Raw genomic sequence first — 22285 nt, forward strand, 5'->3', positions numbered from 1 at the left:
GTAAGCTGTAAGGAATGAGCCTGCCAAATTTCAGCCTTCTACCTACACAGGAAGTTGGAGAATTAGTGATGAGTGAGTCACTCAGTCAGTCAGTCAGGACTTTGCCATTTATTAGTATAGATTCTTGATCCTCTGATGCTCTGTCAGGTTAGATTGAAACCCTCGGTGGACAGATTACCTTCAGGTCTCTCCAGAGATGTTCAACTGGTTTCAAGTCCAGGCTTTGGCTGGGCTACTCAATGACATTCCCAGAGTTATCCCTAAGCCTCACTCATGTTGTCTTCGGGTGATTGTCCTGTTGAAAGGTGAACATTCGGCCCAGGCTGAGTTCCAGAATGCTCTAGAGTACATTTATGGCCAAATGTTTTGAGAATGACACAAATATTAATTTTCACAAAGTTTGCTGCCTCTGTTTTTTAGGATGGCAATTTGCATCGACTCCAGAATGTTACAAAGAGTGATCAGATGAACTGCAACTAATTACAAGGTCCCTCTTTGCCATGAAAGTGCTCTTAATCCCACAAAACCCATTTCCACTGCGCCAGGAGCGTCTCATAAAGTGGATTCAGCTGGAGGCACCACCAGGGCAGAGCTTGCTCAGCAATGGCAGCAGGCAGGTGGGAGTGAGGCAAAGACTTTTGCAGGATGGTCTGGTGGGTGTCAAGACGGGCAGCAAAGAAGCCATCAGGGACAGACTGATATAATGCAAAAGGTCCAGGGATTGGCCTGCTGGGGTCAAATCATCTTCTCTGATGAATCCCCTTTCCAATTATTTGGGGCATCCAGAAAAAAGAAAAGGTGAAGTGCGCTACCTGTGCCACTGCCAACAGTAAAGCATCCTGAAACCATTCGTGTCACATGGGGATGCTTCTCAGCCAAGACTTTGGGCTCACTCACAATCTGGCCTAAGAACACAGCCATGAATAAAGCATGGGACCAAAACATCCTCTGAGAGCAACTTCTCCCAACCATCCAAAAACAGTTTGGTGACAAACAATTAACAATCCAGCATGATGGAGCACCGGGCCATAAGACAAAAGTAAGAACTAAGTGGCTCAGGGAAGAAAACATCAAAATTTGGGGTCCATGGCCATGAAACTCCCCATTTGGAAACTGTGGTCAATCCTCAAGAGGCAGGTGCACAAACAAAAACCCCCAAATTCTGACAAACTCCAAGCATCGATTATGCAAGAATGGGCTGCCATCAGTCAGGATTTGGCCCAGAAGTTCATTGCCAGCATGCCAAGGTGAATTGCATAGTTCTTGAAAAAAAAAAGAAGGGCCAACATTGCAAAATGCTCGACTCTTTGCATAAACTTCATGTCATTGTCAGCAAAAGCCTTTGAAACTTATGAAATGCTTTTAATTCTACTTCAGTATAACATAGAAATATCTGACAAAAAGATCTAAAAACACTGAAGCAGCACACTTTGTGAAGACCAATACTTGGGTCATTCTCCAAACCTTTGGCCACGACTGTAGGTTTTCATGAAGGATATCTCCATACGTTGCTCTGCTCAGCTTTCCCTTAACCCTGACTAGTCTGCCAGTCCCTTCTGCTCACAAACAACTTCACCGCGTGACGCTGCCACCATCATACTTCACCGTCAGAATGGTACTGCACAGGTGACGAAGGATGCCTGGTTTCCACCAGATCTTAAATGCAGAACTGAGGCCAGACAGTTCATCCTTAGTTTCATCAGACCATAGAACCTTGTTTCTCACAGCTGGGAAGTTCTTGGGGGCGCCTTTTTGCATGGGCTTTCATGTGTCGTCTGAAAACTCTGGAGTGGAGTGTTGCAGTGATGGTTTTCCTTCTGGATGTTTCTCCAATCTCCACAACAGGTTCTCTGGAGATCAGCCAGAGTGACCATCTGGTTCTTGGTCACCTCTCTTATCAAAGCCTTTCTCGGTTTGGCCGAGTGGCGTACTCTAGGAAACGCTGTGGTTGTTCCATATTTTCTCCTTATGGAGGCTACCATCTACTTGGGACCCTGCATTAAGTGTTTTGTTTTTGTAAATGTCCATCTCCACACAGTCCTGTCTCTAAGCTAAGCTTAGACCTCATGGCTTGGTTTCTTCTCAACTGTGAGACCTTCTCTAGTCAGGTGTGTGCCTTTCCTAATCCTGTCCAATCTACTGACCTGACCACAGGTGGACTCCAAACAAGGTGAAGAAACATCTCAGCGATAACCAATAGAATGGGATGCTCCTGATCTAAATCACAAATCTCACAGCAAAAGGTCTGAATATTTGAATACATTTGGAAATATTCCTAAAATGCTGCTTTCACCTTGGAATTCTGGGATATTGAGCGTTGCCTGATGAGGGAAAAAACGAACTTCGATGAATTTAGCACAAGGCCACAACATAACAAACAAAGACAACAGTGAAAGGTCTGAACACTTTCTGAAGGCACTGCATTATAATTTTTGATATATTTTTAAAACTGCCAGAAAGCCGGATAACGTGAACCCAAATATATGAAAAAAGATTTCCTCCACAATGCGTAAGGAATGCTGTCGTCTTCTCCTCCTCTGGTCTCTCTGCATTCACGTCCATTACTGTTGGTGCAATGCCAGTGTACCACAGCCAGTGACTTGTTTTGAACGTACTTACCATTTTCATCATGACTGCTGGCTTCAGGCGTCCCCTGCCTCTGCTCCTCCTCCGGTGCTTCTGGGTAAATAACTGCAGTATCTCCCTGCTGTAGGATTTCTTCTACGCTTGGGTCATTGTTTTGTTCATCTTCAGCTTCTGAGCCACACTCGTCTTTTACTAAAATCAAGAATAGGAGAGACATTATGTTAACATAGGTCAACACCATGAAACAATAACAAGTCATTATTTTGATCTCAGTCTTATTTTGCTTATCCACTATGGGGTCAAGAACGGCTGATGTTCGTGCCTGTTAGTAAGGTGCCAACCCTGTAAGGGGCACTTAGCTATCACAAGGCACAATGACATCACTAGTTATACCAGGCCAACTTAGACATCCCAATTAGCCAGACCTGCATGTTATGGCATGGGGGTGGTTTAGGAGGGGGGCTGGGATTTGCACCGACAATTCAAAATAATGACAGCATCTTAAATAAAATGGGAATACAAACATAACCCCTGTGGCCTGTAGGGGGCATAGCAGAGCCCCAAACTAAACTCCACGCAAAACTGCACAGGCTTAGTCCCAGGTTCAAATGACTATTTGTTTTTAAAGAAATAATAATAATAAACATAATACTAATACTACTAATAATAATAATAATACAGTTTATTGGTATAGCACCTTTCCCATGCTCAAGGCACTTATATGTCATACAGAGGCTTTCCAGAGTCAGCACAATACTCAATCCTTTCTTTCTTTCTTTCTTTCTTTCTTTCTCATGCTCAAGCCACTTATATGTCATAGAGACTTTCCAAAGTCAGCACAATACTCAATCCTTTCTTTCTTTCTTTCTTTCTTTCTTTCTTTCTCATGCTCAAGTCACTTATATGTCATAGAGACTTTCCAAAGTCAGCACAATACTCAATCCTTTCTTTCTTTCTTTCTTTCTTTCTTTCTTTCTTTCTTTCTTTCTTTTCTTTCTTTCTTATGCTCAAGTCACTTATATGTCATAGAGACTTTCCAGAGTCAGCACAATACTCAATCCTTTCTTTCTTTCTTTCTTTCTTTCTTTCTCATGCTCAAGCCACTTATATGTCATAGAGACTTTCCAGAGTCAGCACAATACTCAATCCTTTCTTTCTTTCTTTCTTTCTTTCGCGAGAGTGGTGAGTGGGCGGAGCTCTGTGAGAAAGTGAGAGTGAGAGCGGGAGAGTTTGAAGGTCTGTGATTTCACTATTTGTTTTTCCTGTTTTTGTTCTTAATTGTTATTCTGTCTCTAACTGTTTATCTTTTTGTTGGATTGGTTTATTCTGAGGAAGGCCAGAATGGCCTCCTCAGGAGGAGTCCGTTTTCGGAACGGTGATTTCAAAAACTCACCAGACAACGTGGAGTGAAGCTTATGCCAGAAACGACCTGTTCTCTGGAAGAATGTGTAATGGCTGTAGGAAATGTAATAGGCTGTGACAATGTTCGTTCAGCCTCAAGAATGAGCAGCGGTGGTAATTTTGTTGCTACAACGGATTTTGTCCACAGATTGGTAGAAAATGGAGTTGTTATAAAGGACACTTTAACCCCCGTAATGCCCCTTACAACTCCAGCAAAAAAGATTACCCTATCTAATGTACCTCCTTTTCTATCTAACGAGACCCTTGAAAGAGAGCTATCTCGCTATGGACAGTTAATCTCGCAGATTAAACGAATACCTTTGGGATGTAAAGCACCCCAGTTGAAGCATGTGATGTCTTTTCGGAGGCAAGTTTTAATGATTTTAAAAAATACAGCGGATGAGTTAAACGTAGCATTGAGATTCCGAGTGGATGGTTACGAATACGTTATCTTTGTCACATCGGAACCGATGAAATGCTTTAAATGTGGCAAAGCTGGTCATGTAGCTAGAGATTGCAAAGATGTTGTTAAAACTGCAGAATTAGGCAAGCAACTGACCCCAGATGAGACCCCCGACCGCCCTGGGGATCAGACAGATGCGGCAGAGACGGCGTCTGCATTTAATAACACAGCGGAAAGTAGCGGCGGGATCGCTGTTGCTCAAAATGAAGACGCTGCTAGCGATCAGACTGCGTTGGTCCAATTGATCAGCGATTCACTTAATGCCGATCCCAAAATGAATAGGGATAATGAAAATCAAGACCTCCCTGTATCAGAGTCTGGAAACACTGTTAATGAGTCGGGTGTTTTGGAGGTATCGGACTCTACTATAGAATCAGTGGTCCCAAGCATATGGGGTGATATGGAAATGGAGTGTGTCGGCTCCGACAGTACTTTCAAAACACCGAAGGCTATTAAAAGACCTTGTGGGACAGACGAGCAAGTTGCTTTTAAAAAAAGAAGCTTTGAAGAGACTGCAGCTGCGGCTGACACTGAAGCGTCCTCGGTTTCAGATTGTGGGGAGGACGGGTATTTAACTGATTCCTCTGTTGTGTCAGAAAGTAGTCAGGACACCACAGAGGATATGGATTCTACAGAATTAGAGCCTTTCTGGTTGAAACAAAGGGAAAAGAGTGGATGTGCAGAATTTTTTTCCGGATGTTAAATTATTTATTTCCTCCGTTAAACGGTTAATGAAGCAACGATCGGGCACTGAGGTTTTTTCAGACAAGGAGGGGTGGAGGCTTCGGAGTATTTTAAGAAAGTTACGTACCACTGCTAATTTAACAACTTGTTAATAATGGCTCAAAAATCTGCATTTCATATATTACTTAATGGTATAGCATTTTTTTGGTTGCATTATCATTTTAACAATGTACGATTTTAAAATTGGGAGTCTTAATGTTGCAGGCTGTAAGAGCCCTCTTAAGATCATGAAAGTGTGCGACTTCCTGAGAGGGAAGCATCTGACAGTGGCTTACCTTCAGGAGACGCACAGTGAAACTGCTCTAGAAATTGAGTGGCAGAAATGCTGGGGAGGAGACGTTTTTTAGTCACGGGTCAACACGCAGCTCTGGTGTTGCCATTGGTATATCTAAACAAGTGTGTCCGACATCGGTGTCTGCCTTCGAAGTGATAAAAGGGCGGATGCTTAAAGTAAAAATTGACTTGGACAACAGCAGGTTGGTTTTTATTAACGTTTATGCACCAACAATTGGCAGTGAAAGAGTGCGCTTTTTTAAATGTCTTGAGCGTACTTTATCAGAGTGTGACCCGGATGAATGTGTGTTTTTAGGTGGGGATTTTAACTGCACCCTTAATGATGCACTGGACAGAAATCATGCAGAGCCCCACCCGCGATCTGCCAGAGAGCTGAAAGCGCTCATTGAGCGATATGAATTGAAGGATGTGTGGAGGGTTCTGAATGGGGGCGACAGGCAGTATACGTGGGCACAGGTGCGTGGTGGCACCCTTTCACTTGCCAGGCTTGATCGGTTTTATACTTTTAACCATCATCTTAACCGTTTTAATTCATGTGTCATTGTGCCAACAAGCCTTTCTGATCATGCATTAGTTACCTGCAATGTTCTTCTTTCATCTTTAAAGTCAAAAAGCTCTCATTGGCATTTTAATGAGCTTTTATGTCAGGACTCCCATTTTAAAAATTGTTTTAGGTACTTTTGGACACAGTGGCGGGAAAGGATATGTCAGTTCTCTTCTCTGAGTCAGTGGTGGGATGTTGGTAAAGTGCAGATTCGCCAGTTCTGTCAGCAGTATACTCTGAATGTCACAAGGAGTTTGAATGATTCTATGAAAGCACTGGAGGAAGAGATAGCAGCACTCCAGCAGGACTTGGACTCCTCTAAGGGCAGTGAGAACCTGGACATGATAAAAGTGAGAAAGGCTGCCCTCGCACAACTGACTGATTATAAAGTACAAGGTGCTTTGGTTAGAGCCCGTTTTCAAGTGGAAACTGAGTGTGATGCTCCAACCAAGTACTTTTTTGGGCTGGAAAGAAAACAGGGCCAAAGCAGAATGATTCATTGTTTACATGACCCCTCTGGAAGTGAGATGAGAAGCTCTTCTCAAATTAGGGCATTTGCCGTTGATTTTTATTCTAAGCTTTTCTCATCTGAGCTGATGGAACAGGACCCTGCTTGTTCGGGTTTTACTAAGGGACTGCCGAGGTGCCAGTGGAGGAGTTACCAGCCTTACAGAGAGGACTTACCCTTGAAGAACTCTCGCGGGCATTGGCAAGTTTAAACACCGGGAAAGCTCCAGGTATTGATGGACTTACTGTGAATTCTACAGGCTGTTTTGGGAGTTCATCGGACCAGACCTACTTGCGGTTCTTCAAGAGTGTTTAGATAAAGGTCTCCTCCCTTGAGCTGTAGAAGAGCTGTTGTTGCCCTCATTCCAAAAAAAGGAGATCTCTGTAATATTAAGAACTGGAGGCCAGTAGCCTTGCTTTGTACTGACTATAAAATATTTTCTAAAGTGTTGGCTACGAGAATGAAGGAGGTGTTGGGTCATGTCATTCACCCTGATCAGAGTTACTGTGTACCAAACAGGTCCATATATGACAACATCTTTTTTATCAGAGATACATTTGAAATCTGCAAATTGTTTGGTCTACATGGTGGTCTAATTTCCTTGGACCAGGAGAAGGCTTTTGATCGGGTGGAGCATCAGTACCTTTGGCAGTACTAATGGGATTTGGTTTCCCACCCTGCTTTGTTTCCATGGTTCGGTGCTCTATAGTGACATTCAGGGTGTACTGAAAATTAATGGTGGGCTGAGCTCCGTTTAAAGTAGATAGAGGGATTAGACAGGGTTGCTCTTTATCTGGCATGTTGTATGCCCTGGCTATAGAACCCCTGCTGATCAAATTAAGGAAAGTGGTGGGTGGACTGACTGTTCCTGAGTGTTCAGTGCCTTTGAAGGTCTCAGCATATGCAGATGATCTCGTAGTATTAGTTGGAACACAACAAGATGTGGATGGGCTGGTGTCTGTGCTGGATGAGTTCCAAAAAGAATCATCAGCTAAAGTCAATTGGACCAAGAGCTCTGCAGTACTATTGGGTAACTGGATGGGTCCTTTTCTTTCATTGCCTTCTGGACTGAAATGGACAAGAGATGGTATTAAATACCTGGGATTACATCTAGGAGGCATAAACAGTGACAGTAAGAATTGGGAAGGCGTTACAGAAAAGGTCAGAAACCGTTTACAACGCTGGAGATGGCTACTTCCCCAACTGTCTTATAGAGGACGGACGCTGATCATAAACAACCTTGTCATCTTCTCTCTGGCACAGGTTGGCATGCCTGGAACCCCCACCTGACCTGATTACTGAAGTGCAAAGAGAGTTGATTATTTTTTTTTGGAATGGGAAGCATTGGCTGTACCGAGGTATTTTGCATCTACCCAGGAGTGCAGGAGGACAAGGACTGGTGGACATTTTTAGCAGAAAAAATGCGTTCAGACTGCAAACTCTGCAAAACTGCTTTATGGTCATATGGCTGTGTCCTGGAAGCCACTAGCGTGTGCTCTCCTGCGCCAAGTTGGCAACCTGAAATTGGACCGCGCGCTTTTCTTAATGGACAGTGCTTCCTTCCCCATAGGTAATGTTTCAGATTTTTATCAAGTATATTGAGAATCTGGCAACAGTTGGATTGTCGCATTGAGGAAAGATCCTTAAATTTATATTGGACTTTAGAATTGCCAGTTGTCTCTATATGGCTGTAGAGTCAACATCTCTGAAACAACGCCTGATCAGAGCTGGTATTCTACAAATTAAACATTTGATTCAACCACAGCTACTCAGTTGGCTGAGCGCAGAGTCAGTGGCTGCAGCTTTAGGTCTGAATTCAGGCACAGCAGAAAGATTTTTGCGGCAGATTTTTTTGAATATACCTTCAGCTGCTAAGGATTTATTGAAAGACTTTTTTAATGCTACAGATTACCCAGAGCCTTTGTCTGCATTTCCAAATTTGTTAATTAATGCCAATGAGAACTTGATGGGGGAAAATGGCAGGAGAAGAACTAAATATCTTCCTTTTGACTCTGCAGAAGGGAAGGAGCTCTATAAAGTGTGTGTCCAAGCTCGATATCAGCCCCAACTATGCAGATACCCGGATACACCCTGGAGGGATAAATTGGGAGGGGTAGAGGGTGTCGGCCCCATTTGGGAGAGTCTGTACAGTCCACCATTGAATAAGAGAACTGGCGATCTGCAATGGAGAATTGTTCATGGGATTGTGGCAGTTAACTCTTTTTTGTCCTTAATTAACCCCAACATCTCAGAGCTGTGTCCTTTTGCCAACAGAGAGAGACTGTTTTTCACTGTTTTCTTTACTGTTTTAGGATTCAACCTCTTTTATCTGTACTTGACAGTGTCTTTAATGTTTTGGGTGTTTATTTTACCAATCAGATTTTTATATATGGTTTGGCTAATGTGAAAGCAAAAAAGAATGTTGGCAGATTAGCAAATTTTTTATTGGGACAGGCTAAGCTTGCCATTTATATCACGAGGAAGGAAAAAATTAAGAGTGACAGGGAGTCTGACTTGGTGGGTTTCTTTAAAGCACAATTAAAAATAAGAATTTTATTAGATTTCAAGTTTTATACAATGACCCATAATTTGCATACATTTATAAAACAGTGGTGTGCAATGAATGCAATTTGTAAAATTGTTAATGACGAGTGTGTTTTGTTTTGTGAATTAACTATTAGGATACTACAGCAAAATACGCATTCATAGGTTACATAGGATGTTCTTTTTTATTGATGGTTTGTTGATTTTGTAATGATGTTTGAATGTTTAATAAAAGGTATTTTAAAACTCAAAAAACTCTTTCTTTCTTTCTTTCTTTCTTTCTTTCTTTCTTTCTTTCTTTCTTTCTTTCTTTCTTTCTTTCTTTCTTTCTTTCTCATGCTCAAGTCACTTATATGTCATAGAGACTTTCCAAAGTCAGCACAATACTCAATCCTTTCTTTCTTTCTTTCTTTCTTTCTTTCTTTCTTTCTTTTTCTTTACTCCAGCTCCCCAAGTCAAATGAGTCGGACCTCAGAGCACTTCCACTGCCACAACAGTGCACTAAGGAAACATGTCAGTTTGTCCATTATGTCTGTCACCATCACACACCTTATGTTATTTTCACAGTAAATTATTAAGTTATTAAAAAGGTCAAATTAATCTGCCATTCCATAACCTTCTTAATTCACTTCAGGGGCATAAAGACCAAAACTGAAAGTCAAGAGTCGCTATTTTGACCTTTTGAATTTCACATTTCCCCCCAGTGCAACTAGAACGTGCCCTCAGTGGTCCAAGGCCTTTTAAACAACACTGATTACTGCCTCCCGTCTCCTGAGTCCTGGCTTCGAGTGCTTGCTGTGTGCACTTTGCATGTTCTCTCCACACCTGCATGGGTTCTCTCCTGATGCTTTAGTTTTCCTTCCACATCCTAAAGGACTAATCCAATTCTAGGTTTATAGGGTGACGTGCTGTGCTACCTGTTTGTGGTCTGGTGGTAAGGAAGCAGTCCCGAGTAGGGAGAAATGTCTGACCACCCCAGTAACCCCATTTAATTATAGTGCACACTGAAAGAAATAAAAAGCAAAACGAGTGTGTGATGCACAACAAGATGCTAATTCAAAATCGGCCAACAGTACTTTTGGCTCCCTTTTTGTATCTTGGCTTTGTCGACAAAGAGTCGCCACTTTTTATGGGGGAGTGTGTGGAAAGGGTGGGGTTTTTGCTGTGGAAGTGATGGCTGGGTAAGAGTGCCCTCACTGGGTGTCTTCTCTGGGCTGTGGGAAAAGGAGCGGACACCTTTAGTGACAACACCCTCTCTTGTCCTGGAAGAGTACCATTTTGTAATGCACGTAGTAATACAATGCATTGCATTTGTCATTTCAACAAATGGTGCATCACAAACATTTGTTGTAATAAAAGTATAGATGTATGTGATACACCATCTGTTGAAATGACAAATGCAAAACACATGTCTCCATTATATATCATTTGGTATGGGATTCGAAAGCAATTTTAATGTTTATGAAGCACCATCTGTTGAAATGACAAATGCAACTCACATGTCTCCATTATATGTCATTTGGTATAATAATACATTTTATTTATATAGTGCCTTTCGGGATTTGAAACAGTGTGCCATCTGTTGGAATGAGAAATGCATTGCATTGTATTACTAAAAATATTTGTGATGAGCCGTCTTTTAGAATGATTAGATATCATTTGTTATGGCATTTGTAAAAGCAGAGTTAATGGTTGTGATGTGCCATCTGTTGGAATGACAGACATACAGTATCACAACCAAATGGACACACAGAGACACTTGTCCTTTTATTAAGGTATCTTGTCTCATTTTTGACCCAGCATGAGGTAGGGTTGCTGTGTCCTGTGATGGACTGGTGCTGCTGGGACAGAGTCTGGCCACTACTACCTTCCTGAACTGGGTTTGTCAAGTGTCAATATTATCTTGCATCCAGACATTCAAGGTACCCAATTCAGCAATCTTTAAAAATAAAATCAAAACAAGCCTAAGGTATGACATTCAGCCTCTCATTTATTTTCCAGATCTCATTATTGGAGCACATCTGAGCGTGTGGAGTGCACCGCACAAGCACACAGACCAGGGCCGTCATTAGCTTTAGCGGTTTTAGCCCCTCTGATAATCCCGCTAGTTCTACAAAGGGAGGGGGATTCCCCTTGGATTTTTAAAACGTTTAAAGGCAGGCAGCTTGGTCCATTGCATTCGGCTGGGGGACTTTGCATATTTGCCGTGTGCCACTAAGGTGTTCCTGTAGAGGTTTACACAAGTCATGCCGCTGAAGAAGGGTCGGGCTGGGGCTGGCTGCTAAACATCATGGGACGTTATTGTCCTTGAAGAAAAGCCGCCCTTACAGGATGCCTGTATGAGTTGCCAGTGTATCACCGAGGACATTCACACTCCTTCATGTTGTGCCCGTTTCAGAGTCGTCGGCTCACCTAACCTGCACATCATTGGCATCGGGGAGGAATCTGAAGCACCAGGAGAAGAACATACGAGGACATAGGAAGGGAGAAAATGACAATGGCCCAGACGGTAACTGAACCCAGATCCCCGGAGCTATGAGGCTACACCAATAAACACTACACCACCCTGCTTCACACATACAGTATGACTCAGTAGAACCTTAATATTTTTACAGTTATTTAATTCAGTTTAATAGTGTATGGAAATGATTATAATGTGTATAATTCTAAAGGTTTAATTGAAGGCAAAAAATCTTATAAAACCATAATTGCTGTAATTTAACAGTTTAAGGTGAACTTATGTGAAAATATTAAAAGTTAACTTCCTGAAGCAAAAAAAAACGGTTGGTGGGCAGCGTGCCAATATCGTTAAACTTTTAAAGAGCAATAGAAATGAGCGTCTCTAAAAAGAAATACTGGCTCCGTACGCGTGAGTGGGGCGTTACAAAGCAAATCTCTTGAGCGTGAGTGGCACCCTAACCAGGGTTGGACCCCACTTTGCTGTCCTTCTTGTGACACTCCAATGGATAACACTAAAGCCCACTTGACTCGACAAGCTGCTTAAAAGACGGATGGATTCAATATTGTGATGCTGTATTGTCAAGCTAATAAATAATACAGTTACTGTATATACTCGCGTACAAGTCGGGTCTTGAAACCTGAAAAATCGATCATAAAATCGGACCTGAATGAACAAAGTTATCCAACACCAGCCAGAACTGTGTGAAAAAGTGATTGCCCCCCAGTTACTGTAAATACAGTGGGATGCAAAAGTTTGGGCAACCTTGTTAATAGTCATTATTTTCCTGTATAAATCGTTGGTTGTTACGATAAAAAATGTCAGTTAAATATTATATCATATAGGAGACACCCATCCATCCATCCATTTTCTAACCCGCTGAATCCGAATAGGGTCACGGGGGTCTGCTGGAGCCAATCCCAGCCAACACAGGGCACAAGGCAGGAACCAATCCTGGGCAAGGTGCCAACCCACCGCAGATATAGGAGACACACACAGTGATATTTGAGAAGTGAAATGAAGTTTATTGGATTTACAGAAAGTGTGCAATAATTGTTCAAACAAAATCAGGCAGGTGCATAAATTTGGGCACCACAAAAAAGAAATGAAATCAATATTTAGTAGATCCGCCTTTTGCAGAAATTACAGCCTCTAAACGCTTCCTGTAGGTTCCAATGAGAGTCTGGATTGTGGTTGAAGGTATTTTGGACCATTCCTCTTTACAAAACATCTCTAGTTCATTCAGGTTTGATGGCTTCCGAGCATGGACAGCTCTCTTTAACTCACACCACAGATTTTCAATTATATTCAGGTCTGGGGACTGAGATGGCCATTCCAGAACGTTGTACTTGTTCCTCTGCATGAATGCCTTAGTGGATTTTGAGCAGTGTTTCGGGTCATTGTCTTGTTGAAAGATCCAGCCCGGCGCAGCTTCAGCTTTGTCACTGATTCCTGGACATTGGTCTCCAGAATCTGCTGATACTGAGTGGAATCCATGCGTCCCTCAACTTTGACAAGATTCCCAGTCCCTGCACTGGCCACACAGCCCCACAGCATGATGGAACCACCACCATATTTGACTGTAGGTAGCAGGTGTTTTTCTTGGAATGCTGTGTTCTTTTTCCTCCATGCATAACGCCCTTGTTATGCCCAAATAACTCAATTTTAGTTTCATCAGTCCACAGCACCTTATTCCAAAATGAAGCTGGCTTGTCCAAATGTGCTTGAGCAGACCTCAAGCGGCTCTGTTTGTGCTTCCTCTGCATCACTCTCGCATACAGCATCTCCTTGTGTAAAGTCGCCAATGGTTGAACGATGCACAGTGACTCCATCTGCTGCAAGATGATGTTGTAGGTCTTTGGTGCTGGTCTGTGGGTTGACTCTGACTGTTCTCACCATTCGTCTCTTCTGTCTATCCAAATCTTTCTTGGTCTGCCACTTGAGCCTTAACTTGAACTGAGCCTGTGGTCTTCCATTTCCTCAATATGTTCCTAACTGTGGAAACAGACAGCTTCAATCTCTGGGACAGCTTTCTGTATCCTTCCCCTAAACCATGATGGTGAACAATCTTTGTCTTCAGGTCATTTGAGAGTTGTTTTGTGACCCCCATGTTGCTACTCTTCAGAGAAAATTAAAGGAGGAGGGAAACTTACAATTGACCCCCTTAAATACTCTCATTTCTCATTCTAGGATTCACCTGTGTATGTAGGTCAGGGGTCACTGAGCTTACCAAGCCAATTTGAGTTCCAATAATTAGTTCTAAACGTTTTGGAACAATAAAATGACAACGGTGCCCAAATTTATACACCTGCCTGATTTTGTTTGAACAATTATTGCACACTTTCTGTAAATCCAATAAACTTCATTTCACTTCTCAAATATCACTGTGTGTGTCTCCTATATGATATATTTAACTGACATTTTTTATCGTTACAACCAATGATTTATACAGGAAAATAATGACTATTAACAAGGTTGCCCAAACTTTTGCATCCCACTGTATGTGATGCCCTGTGGTACCCACAGCCTTGGCATCACCCTTTTCCCAGGGTATCGATAGTCATAACTGAGATGGACTAGTGCAATGAGGACACAAACAAGCAAGACTGGTGCAAACGCGCTTTTCTTCCACATCAAAATGCAGTGTCCAATAAATAAAGAGCAATGCGGTCTTCTTCCAAAAATAAATAACCAATAAATAATTCAATAAAAACAAGTGGGGGATAAAATCACCAAATAAATAAGTAAACCCAGGGTTAAAAACAAGTCTAAAAGTTTAGATTGGACTTTTCCAGACTGTCTCCTTCCTGCTCACCCACTGGGTCCCCGAGGTGGGGCAGAGATGCCAGCAAGTGGGCCGCTTGTCCCAGACACCTCAGTCGGTCACCACCTGGATGCTCACAGCCAGACTCCTCCGTACCGTCACCTGTCTTTGGTGTGGCAGTACGCCTGGTGCAGTCGAATAGGAGCCCATTCCCCTCGCCCCGTGACCGCCACTCTCACCAACTGCCTTTCTACCCTGAATTTCTCCCGTCTCTGTTTCTTTCCTTTCTAGATGCGTGTTTTACTTAACCACTTGCAGAGCAAGAATGGGGGCCAGCCGAGCTGATCACGGTTACGCTACTTCATTTGATTTCAATTCCCCGCAGCCCTGGAAGTGTCAGCTTTATAGCTGGGGTTGCTGGAAGGAGAAAAGAAGCTGTAAGACTGCCCTGACTCTTGAGTAAAACTGGGAGAGACGTGCAACAGTCAAATCAAACACAAGTAAAATAAAAAAACACTTATGAAAGTTCAGGGGCGTAACACTGCAGACACAGAGGGGGAAAACAATACTGAGTGGGCGCTGTTACCTTCTGGGTGCCGTTTATGAAAGTAACACTCTGCACACTCTTTATACCAGGGGGCATACGCTCTTTAAAGTCTGCAGTATAAACACAAAGGGGCACCATTTGTGCTACCGAAGACAAGGGGGGGATGGTCATCAGACTCTGAGCAGACTGAGTGGGTGCCATTTATGAAAGGAAACGTGAGCATGCTCCTGACATTGTGCCCCCCACAGGTCATCGAAGTCTAATAATACCAACTACAGTACCTTCTTAGGAATTTGACAGGAAATGTCCTCCCGAATGTTCTTTGCCTGGCACTGGGTTGACAGCTAGTAACAACTCAAACTAAGGCCAGTTTTAAGATAAGTATTGACACACACGTGAGGCAGTCAAAGGGCTTAATGGAAGGTAAGATGTCAGCTCAAGGGGTAATAAAGTCCACTAAGCTCTCTTCTTCCTCTGCAGATGCACAGAAGGGAAACCCATGTAAACTAACACCAACTTCTGCCCCACTGTCCAGACCATGCCCTCTTACTGACCTCCTGTCTGGACCACACCCACTTACTGACCTCACTTCCACCCTCCTGTCTAGACCACACCCTCTTACTGACCTCACTTCTGCCCTCCTGTCTGGACCACGCCCTCTTACTGACCTCACTTCCACCCTCTTTCCAGACCACGCCCTCTTACTGACCTCACTTCTGCCCTCCTGTCCAGATCACACCCTCTTACTGACCTCACTTCCGCCCTTCTGTCCAGACCACGCCCTCTTACTGACCTCACTTCTGACCTCCTTGCCCTCCTGTTCAGACCACGCCCTCTCACTGACCTCACTACTGCCCTCCTGCCCAGACCACACCCTCTTACTGACCTCACTTCCGCCCTTCTGTCCGGACCACACCCTCTTACTGACCTCACTTCCGCCCTTCTGTCCAGACCACGCCCTCTTACTGACCTCACTTCTGCCCTTCTGTCCAGACCACGCCCTCTTACTGACCTCACTTCCACCCTCCTGTCCAGACCACATCCTCTTAATGACCTCACTTCTGCCCTCCTGTCCAGGCCACGCCCTCTTACTGACCTCACTTCTGCCTTTGCCCGCACAGACCCGCCTCTTCATCTACAACAACTCTAAACGCCCGCACCTTCCTTCCTCAGTTAGTCTATTTGGCACTCAGTCTTTTGTGATTACGCTACGCGAATGTTTTCTAATTGCCTGATATTGAAACCCCAAACCTTTTTCTCTCCCCTGTCTTTTCATTACAGTAGCCGACGGTGAAGACAGGCAGTCAGCCTCATAAGAGCCATGATTAGGAAAAACGCCTTCAGCTCACGGAGGTCCAAGAACTGAAATGACCCTCAGTGCGGTGCTAATGCCAGGCACTGGCGCCTCTTCAACACACGGCCTGTCAGTAGGCTGCACAAGACTTACCTTGACATCAGGAACGTGGGCGAGACAATAATATTATGACTGATGGCTGACAAAATAAGAAGTCGCTTGTCCGGGGAATGTGAGAACAACCTTTTTTTTAGTTAATATGCAGGCAATACAGATAATCCGAGAGGTTCCTTCAGCGTGTCGAGGCCTAATGAGTTGTGCGTCAGTGTGGATGACAGCCTACAGAGCTGCCAGGGCTGCTAGGTGCTTAAAATAGAGCCGGGATTAGTTGTATGTTGATGCTTGATAAGAAATATAATAGCAAAATGGATTAAGGCCAGACTGGATGAGATGGATGAACCCCACGTGATAAAAATCTGCAAACTCTGCCAGAAGATTACAACACTTTTTCTGGCTGAAAGAAACGTAATTAGTAAATAAATAAATAAAATCAATTAAGAGTAATTAGGCTATAAAATGCACTGGATATAAAGTGGTCTTGAATGAACGAGGTTAGAAGTCTGAAAATGAGCCAGACTGAGCTGGAACTGTTAGAAAACAATAATTATAAACTTTAGCTCAGATGGTTTGTCTTACAAAATCTTACAGTCATGGGATGTTTTTTATAGAAATGAATGTTTCATTGTTGGGCGCCAGCCAGGTGGCACAGCAGATAGCCGTCGTACTGCAAAGCATGTGGACTCTCGGGTTCAGCTGCCCATTGGATGCCAGGCAGGTGGCACAGCAGATAGCCGTCGTACTCCCAAGCATGTGGACTCTCGGGTTCAGCTGCCCATTGGGTGCCAGCCAGGTGGCACAGCAGATAGCCGTCATACTCCAAAGCATGTGGACTCTCGGGTTCAGCTGCCCATTGGGTGCCAGGCAGATGGCACAGCAGATAGCCGTCGTACTCCAAAGCATGTGGACTCTCGGGTTCAGTTGCCTGTTGGGACTGACTGAGTCATAATACAGTGGGTTGAAAAAGTATTCAACCCCTTCTGGAAAGCCACTGTATTCCTTGCAGGAATCCGTGGTGCTGAGGGGGGCTGCCCTCTAGCGTCCCGGGGAAGGTAGTGTCTTGTGGATGCTCTCTTCCCCAGTCCTACCATCCTGCTGGCCAGGGCCATCTTAACAGCATTATAGGCCCCCCGGTCAAAGTGCACTGGGACCCCTGCCCACCTACACAACCACAACATGCAGAGATTAGCATGGGGGCCCCGGACAACTGCCCAGCATGTCCATGTGTTAAGATGGCCCTGCTGCTGGCATCCCGACCCGGGTAATGACCATGGCTGCCCATCACACACATGTAATGTGGTCTTTGCACACATGACACGTGTTTAAATGTTTAGCTGGGATCTTTGAAGGAGACTTTTCAGCCATTTAAATTTTATCCATCATTTATCCGTCATTCGTTATGATGTTTTTTTGGAATTATTAAGTGGATAGGACTGGCGAGCTTTGTTGGGCTGAATGGCCTGTTCTCATCTAGACTGTTCTAATGGCCACAAGCTTGCTGTTGCTGTTGGACCAACTGGCAGATTTATAAAACTTGTGGACGCACAAAAGGAGAAGCGAAAGGTGGGAAGCATAAAGGTGGAAAGCTAAATTCCACAAAGCGTCAGGGTGTTGTGGGTGTGCGCCCAGCAAAGGGCTTTTTACCAAGAACACCCTGCTACTTGAAATGATGGGGTATCTGCGAGTCAAAATGGCCAAGGTGGGACCAGCCCTTGAATGAAAAGATTGAGTATCCATGAGTCAAAATGACCAAAGTGACCCCTCAAGCAGAAGCTTGATGAAATGATCAGGTATCCACGAGTTGACATGACACTCCTCAGGTCAATGAAAAGATCTCTGAGTGAGTCGAAATGACCAAGGTGGGACCAAAACCCCACCCCCAGTGAAAAGAATGAGTATCTGCCAGTTGAAATGACCAAAGTGACACCCTGCCAGTCCCTGCTCAATTAAATGATGGAGTATCTGCAAGTCAAAACGGCCAAGCTGGGACTACACCCCTAGCGAAAAGACTGAGTATCTGCAAGTCAAAATAATCAAGGTGAAGAGTCCCCGCTAAACGAAATGATGGAGTTTCTGCATGTCAGAATGCCCAAGGTGGGACCACTTCCCAGGTCCATGAAAAGATCAAGTATATGTGAGTTGAAATGCACAAGGTGGGACCACCCTTACTGCTCAATGAACAGACTGAGTATTCACATGTCCAAATGTCCAAAGTGATCCCACATCCCTGCTTGATGAAATGATCAGGTACCCATGAGCTAACATGCCTAAGGTGTGACCACTCCTCAGGTCAATGAAAAGATCTCTGAGTGAGTCGAAACGACCAAGGTGGGACCACCCCCCCAATGAAAAGAATGAGTATCTGCAAGTCAAAATGACCAAGGTGGGACTATCCCCCCTACCCCAATGAAAACAATGAGTATCTGCCAGTTGAAATGACCAAAGTGACCCCCCCGCAAGTCCCTGCTCAATGAAATGATGGAGTGTCTGCATGTCAAAATGCCCAAGGTGGGACCACTTCCCAGGTCCATGAAAAGATCAAGTATATGTGAGTGGAAATGCACAAGGTGGGACCACCCCTACCGCTCAATGAAAAGACTGAGTATTCATGAGTCAAAATGTCCAAAGTGACACCCCTTCCCTGTTTGATGAAATGATCAGGTACCCATGAGCTGAAATGCCTAAGGTGTGACCACTTCTCAGGTCAATGAAAAGATCTTTGAGCAAGTCGAAACAACCAAGATGGGACCACCCTCCAATGAAAAGAATGAGTATCTACAAGTCGAAATGATCAAGGTGCCCCCCACCCCCAAGTCTCTGCTTAATGAAATGATGGAGTATCTGCAAGTCAAAATGTCCAAGGTGGCACCCCATCCCTGCTTGATGAAATGATCAGGTACCCATGAGTTGACATGCCTAAGGTGTGACCACTCCTCAGATCTTTGAGTGAGTTGAAATGACCAAGGTGGGACCCCCCAGGGCGAAAAGTCTGAGTATCTACGAGTCAAAATGATCAAGGTTCCTGACCCCCAAACCCCCAAAGTCTCCGCTCAATGAAATGATGGAGTATCTGCAAGTCAAACTGTCCAAGGTGGCACCACTTCCCAGGTCCATGAAAAGATCAAGTATCTGTGAGTCGAAATGACCAAGGTGGGACCACCCCTACTGCTCAATGAAAAGATGGAATATCCACAAGTCAAAATGAACCCCCATCCCATTGAGAACTTGTGGTCAATCCTCAAGAGGTAGGTGGGCAAACAAAAACCCACCAATTCTGACAAACTCCAAGCATTGATTATGCAAGAATGGGCTGCTGCCATCAGTCAGGATTTGGCCCAGAAGTTGATTGCCAGCCTACCAGGATGAATTGCAGAGGTCTTGAAAAAGAAAGAAGGACCAACACTGCAAATATGGACTCATTGCATAAACTTCATGTCATTGTCAGTAAAAGCTTTTGAAACTCATGAACTGATTGTAATTCTACTACAATATACCAGAGAAACATCTGACAAAAAGATCTAAAAACACTGAAGTAGCGCACTTTGTGAAGACCAACACTCGGGTCATTCTCAGAACTTTTGGTAATGACTGGATTACATGTCTGCCTCTCTGTGTCTGATGTTTTTGCCATCCCATAATGATTTATTTTTGGGTTAAAGAAAAGGAAGGATTTGTCAGAGTTACAAAATGGTAACTCGATTTATGGCTCCAGCATGTTTAGAAGTTGGTCACCTCTGTACTGGGAGTGCATGGCAGCAGCTGGCACATAAACAATCAGAGTGTCAAAAACGTTTAAAATCTTCCATTACAAAAAAAAAAAAAAATTCTTGAAAAAAAGAGAAAAAGCCGGTGAGCATGCAAAGCAAAGAGATTGAGGGGTAGAAAAAAAAGTTTCTGTTTCCCGGGGCTGCTTGGAAAAATGGAACAAGCAAGCTCGATGAAAGCATCTTGGCTTTTGTGTCATTCTACCTGGCATCATCACTACCTGGCAACATTTTTATATGCGGCTTTCAAAACAACACTGCGCTGTTGGAAAAAAAATATAAAGCAAAAGCAACCATTCTCAGTTTTTCAAATGGCAACGAGCGCCACATCACAAGCAGCATGAAACGGGGGGTTGTTTTGTACGTCGCCAAGCTAAAAATGGAAAGTTCTTGCGTAAAGTGAAATGCTCTCCTTGGCAATAAGAATGGATGGGTAATGTACAACGTTTGTTTAAAGAAGTGCTTTCATTTCAAGACTGCTTTGTCTGTGCTATGTTCCCTGCCTTGAGTTTGCATGTTTTTCTGGTGGCTTTACTTGGCGTGCTTCAGTTTCCTTTCAAAGTCATGTAGGATGTGGGGTTTTGTTACGTTATATTGACCCTGCTACTGTATGTGTTGCTCGTATTCACCCTGCGATGTGCTGGCGCCCCATTCAGGATTTACTCCTGCCTCGCACACGATGCTTGCTGGGATGGGTTCATTAATTTATGATGGGGTTTGAGAAAATCTAGTAAATTAAACATTCATTTTAAGATGAAGTTTAGTTTGCGACATTCTACTGTCAAAATAAAATACGAGAATAAAGTGGAAATGTCGACTTTAATCTCGACATAAATGGCGAGAATAAAGTGGAAATGTCGAGAATAAAGTCAACATGTCGACTTTTTTTTTTAATTTTTTTTCCTTCACTGTGTCCGTATTTTTTTTTTCCTGTGGCCCTAATACGCTTCCGTACATTTTTGCACTGTGTAGTGATGGGAAGTTCGGATCATTTTACTGACTCGGATCTTTGAGTCTCGTTCAGCAAAATGAACGAATCATTTTTTGAGTCATTTCGTTCAATTCTCTTTCCGGCTCAGACTGCATACTAGGTTAAGCTTATGGGGATGTCACGTGATGAACGAACGACTCGAAAAACCCGAAGACTCGAGATGAACTAATCAATTCTGTTTCCGGCTCAGACTGCATACTTGGTTAAGCTTATGGGGCTGTCACGTGATGAACGAACGACTCGAACCCAATGACTCGAGAGATGAACTAATCAATTCTGTTTCCGGCTCAGACTGCATACTAGGTTAAGCTTATGGGGCTGTCACATGATGAACGAACGACTCGAACCCGAAGACTCGAGAGATGAACTAATCAATTCTGTTTCCGACTCAGACTGCATTGGTTAAGCTTATGGGGCTGTCACGTGATGAGCGAGCGACTCGAAAAACCCGAAGACTCGAAACAGGTGAATCAATTCCAATACTGAAACTATAGGAAGTTGCGCAAATGCGCATGCGCGACTGAACGAATCACTCCCACGAGACGACTCGTTCTTCTCGAGTCACATTAAAGATTCGTTCAAAATGAACGAATCGTTCAAGAACGACCCATCACTAGCACTGTGGAGGAAGTCAAAGAAAAAATTGCTGCAGGCATCGGACAATGTTCCTTTTCAGCGATTCCAAAAATGTCTCCACCAGTAGGGAAAACCGTTGGGACAAGTGCATTCATTCACGTGGAGAGCACTTTGGAGGAGGCTAAAGTTTCAGTAAGTAACACCTTTTTTTTTTTTCAATTCCGGTTATTTTTGAGTACCCCCTCGTATTCACTGGGAAAGGGTCGCATACAGTTTGCAAAGTGTCTCACAATGGGTCGCCACAGGCAGTTTAAGCAATTGCCATTGGTCCACCATTAAAGAGCCCCAAACCCCACCAAATATGACTGTCAATGTTGATTCTTGAAGGGGGAACCCTCCCTACCCATGACTGTTGGCAGCAAATCTCCAAGGGGACCCCCTCTCTGCCTTGGTCTCTTAGTCATCATGGACTGGGTTTCGAAGACACTAATTAAAATTGGGTTGCGAGAAAAATAAAAAGTTTAAAAACCACTGCAGCAGACGAAAGCATCTGTTAAAGACCTGTACTATGGACTTCAAATCCTCTCCTGGACGTCTGCACGCTCTCCTCATGGCTGTAAGGGTTCTCCTGCTTTTCTTCCCACATCTCCAAAGACGTTGGCTCAATATGAGTGTGGTTGTGTGCACGAG

General features: G+C 43.8%; 1 protein-coding gene across 2 annotated transcripts in view; it reads right to left on the reverse strand.

Annotated features, from left to right (window-relative positions):
- zeb1b (zinc finger E-box binding homeobox 1b) overlaps positions 1 to 22285 on the reverse strand; it is a 324647-nt gene that overhangs the window by 46880 nt on the left and 255482 nt on the right. For both annotated transcript variants that reach the window (XM_039753846.1, XM_039753845.1), the window contains one exon: positions 2620 to 2778. In XM_039753846.1, the coding sequence (XP_039609780.1) occupies positions 2620 to 2778 (159 nt within the window). The remainder of the gene's footprint in view (positions 1 to 2619; positions 2779 to 22285) is intronic.

Source organism: Polypterus senegalus, chromosome 5, assembly GCF_016835505.1.
Source record: "Polypterus senegalus isolate Bchr_013 chromosome 5, ASM1683550v1, whole genome shotgun sequence".
NCBI classification, from domain to species: domain Eukaryota; kingdom Metazoa; phylum Chordata; class Cladistia; order Polypteriformes; family Polypteridae; genus Polypterus; species Polypterus senegalus.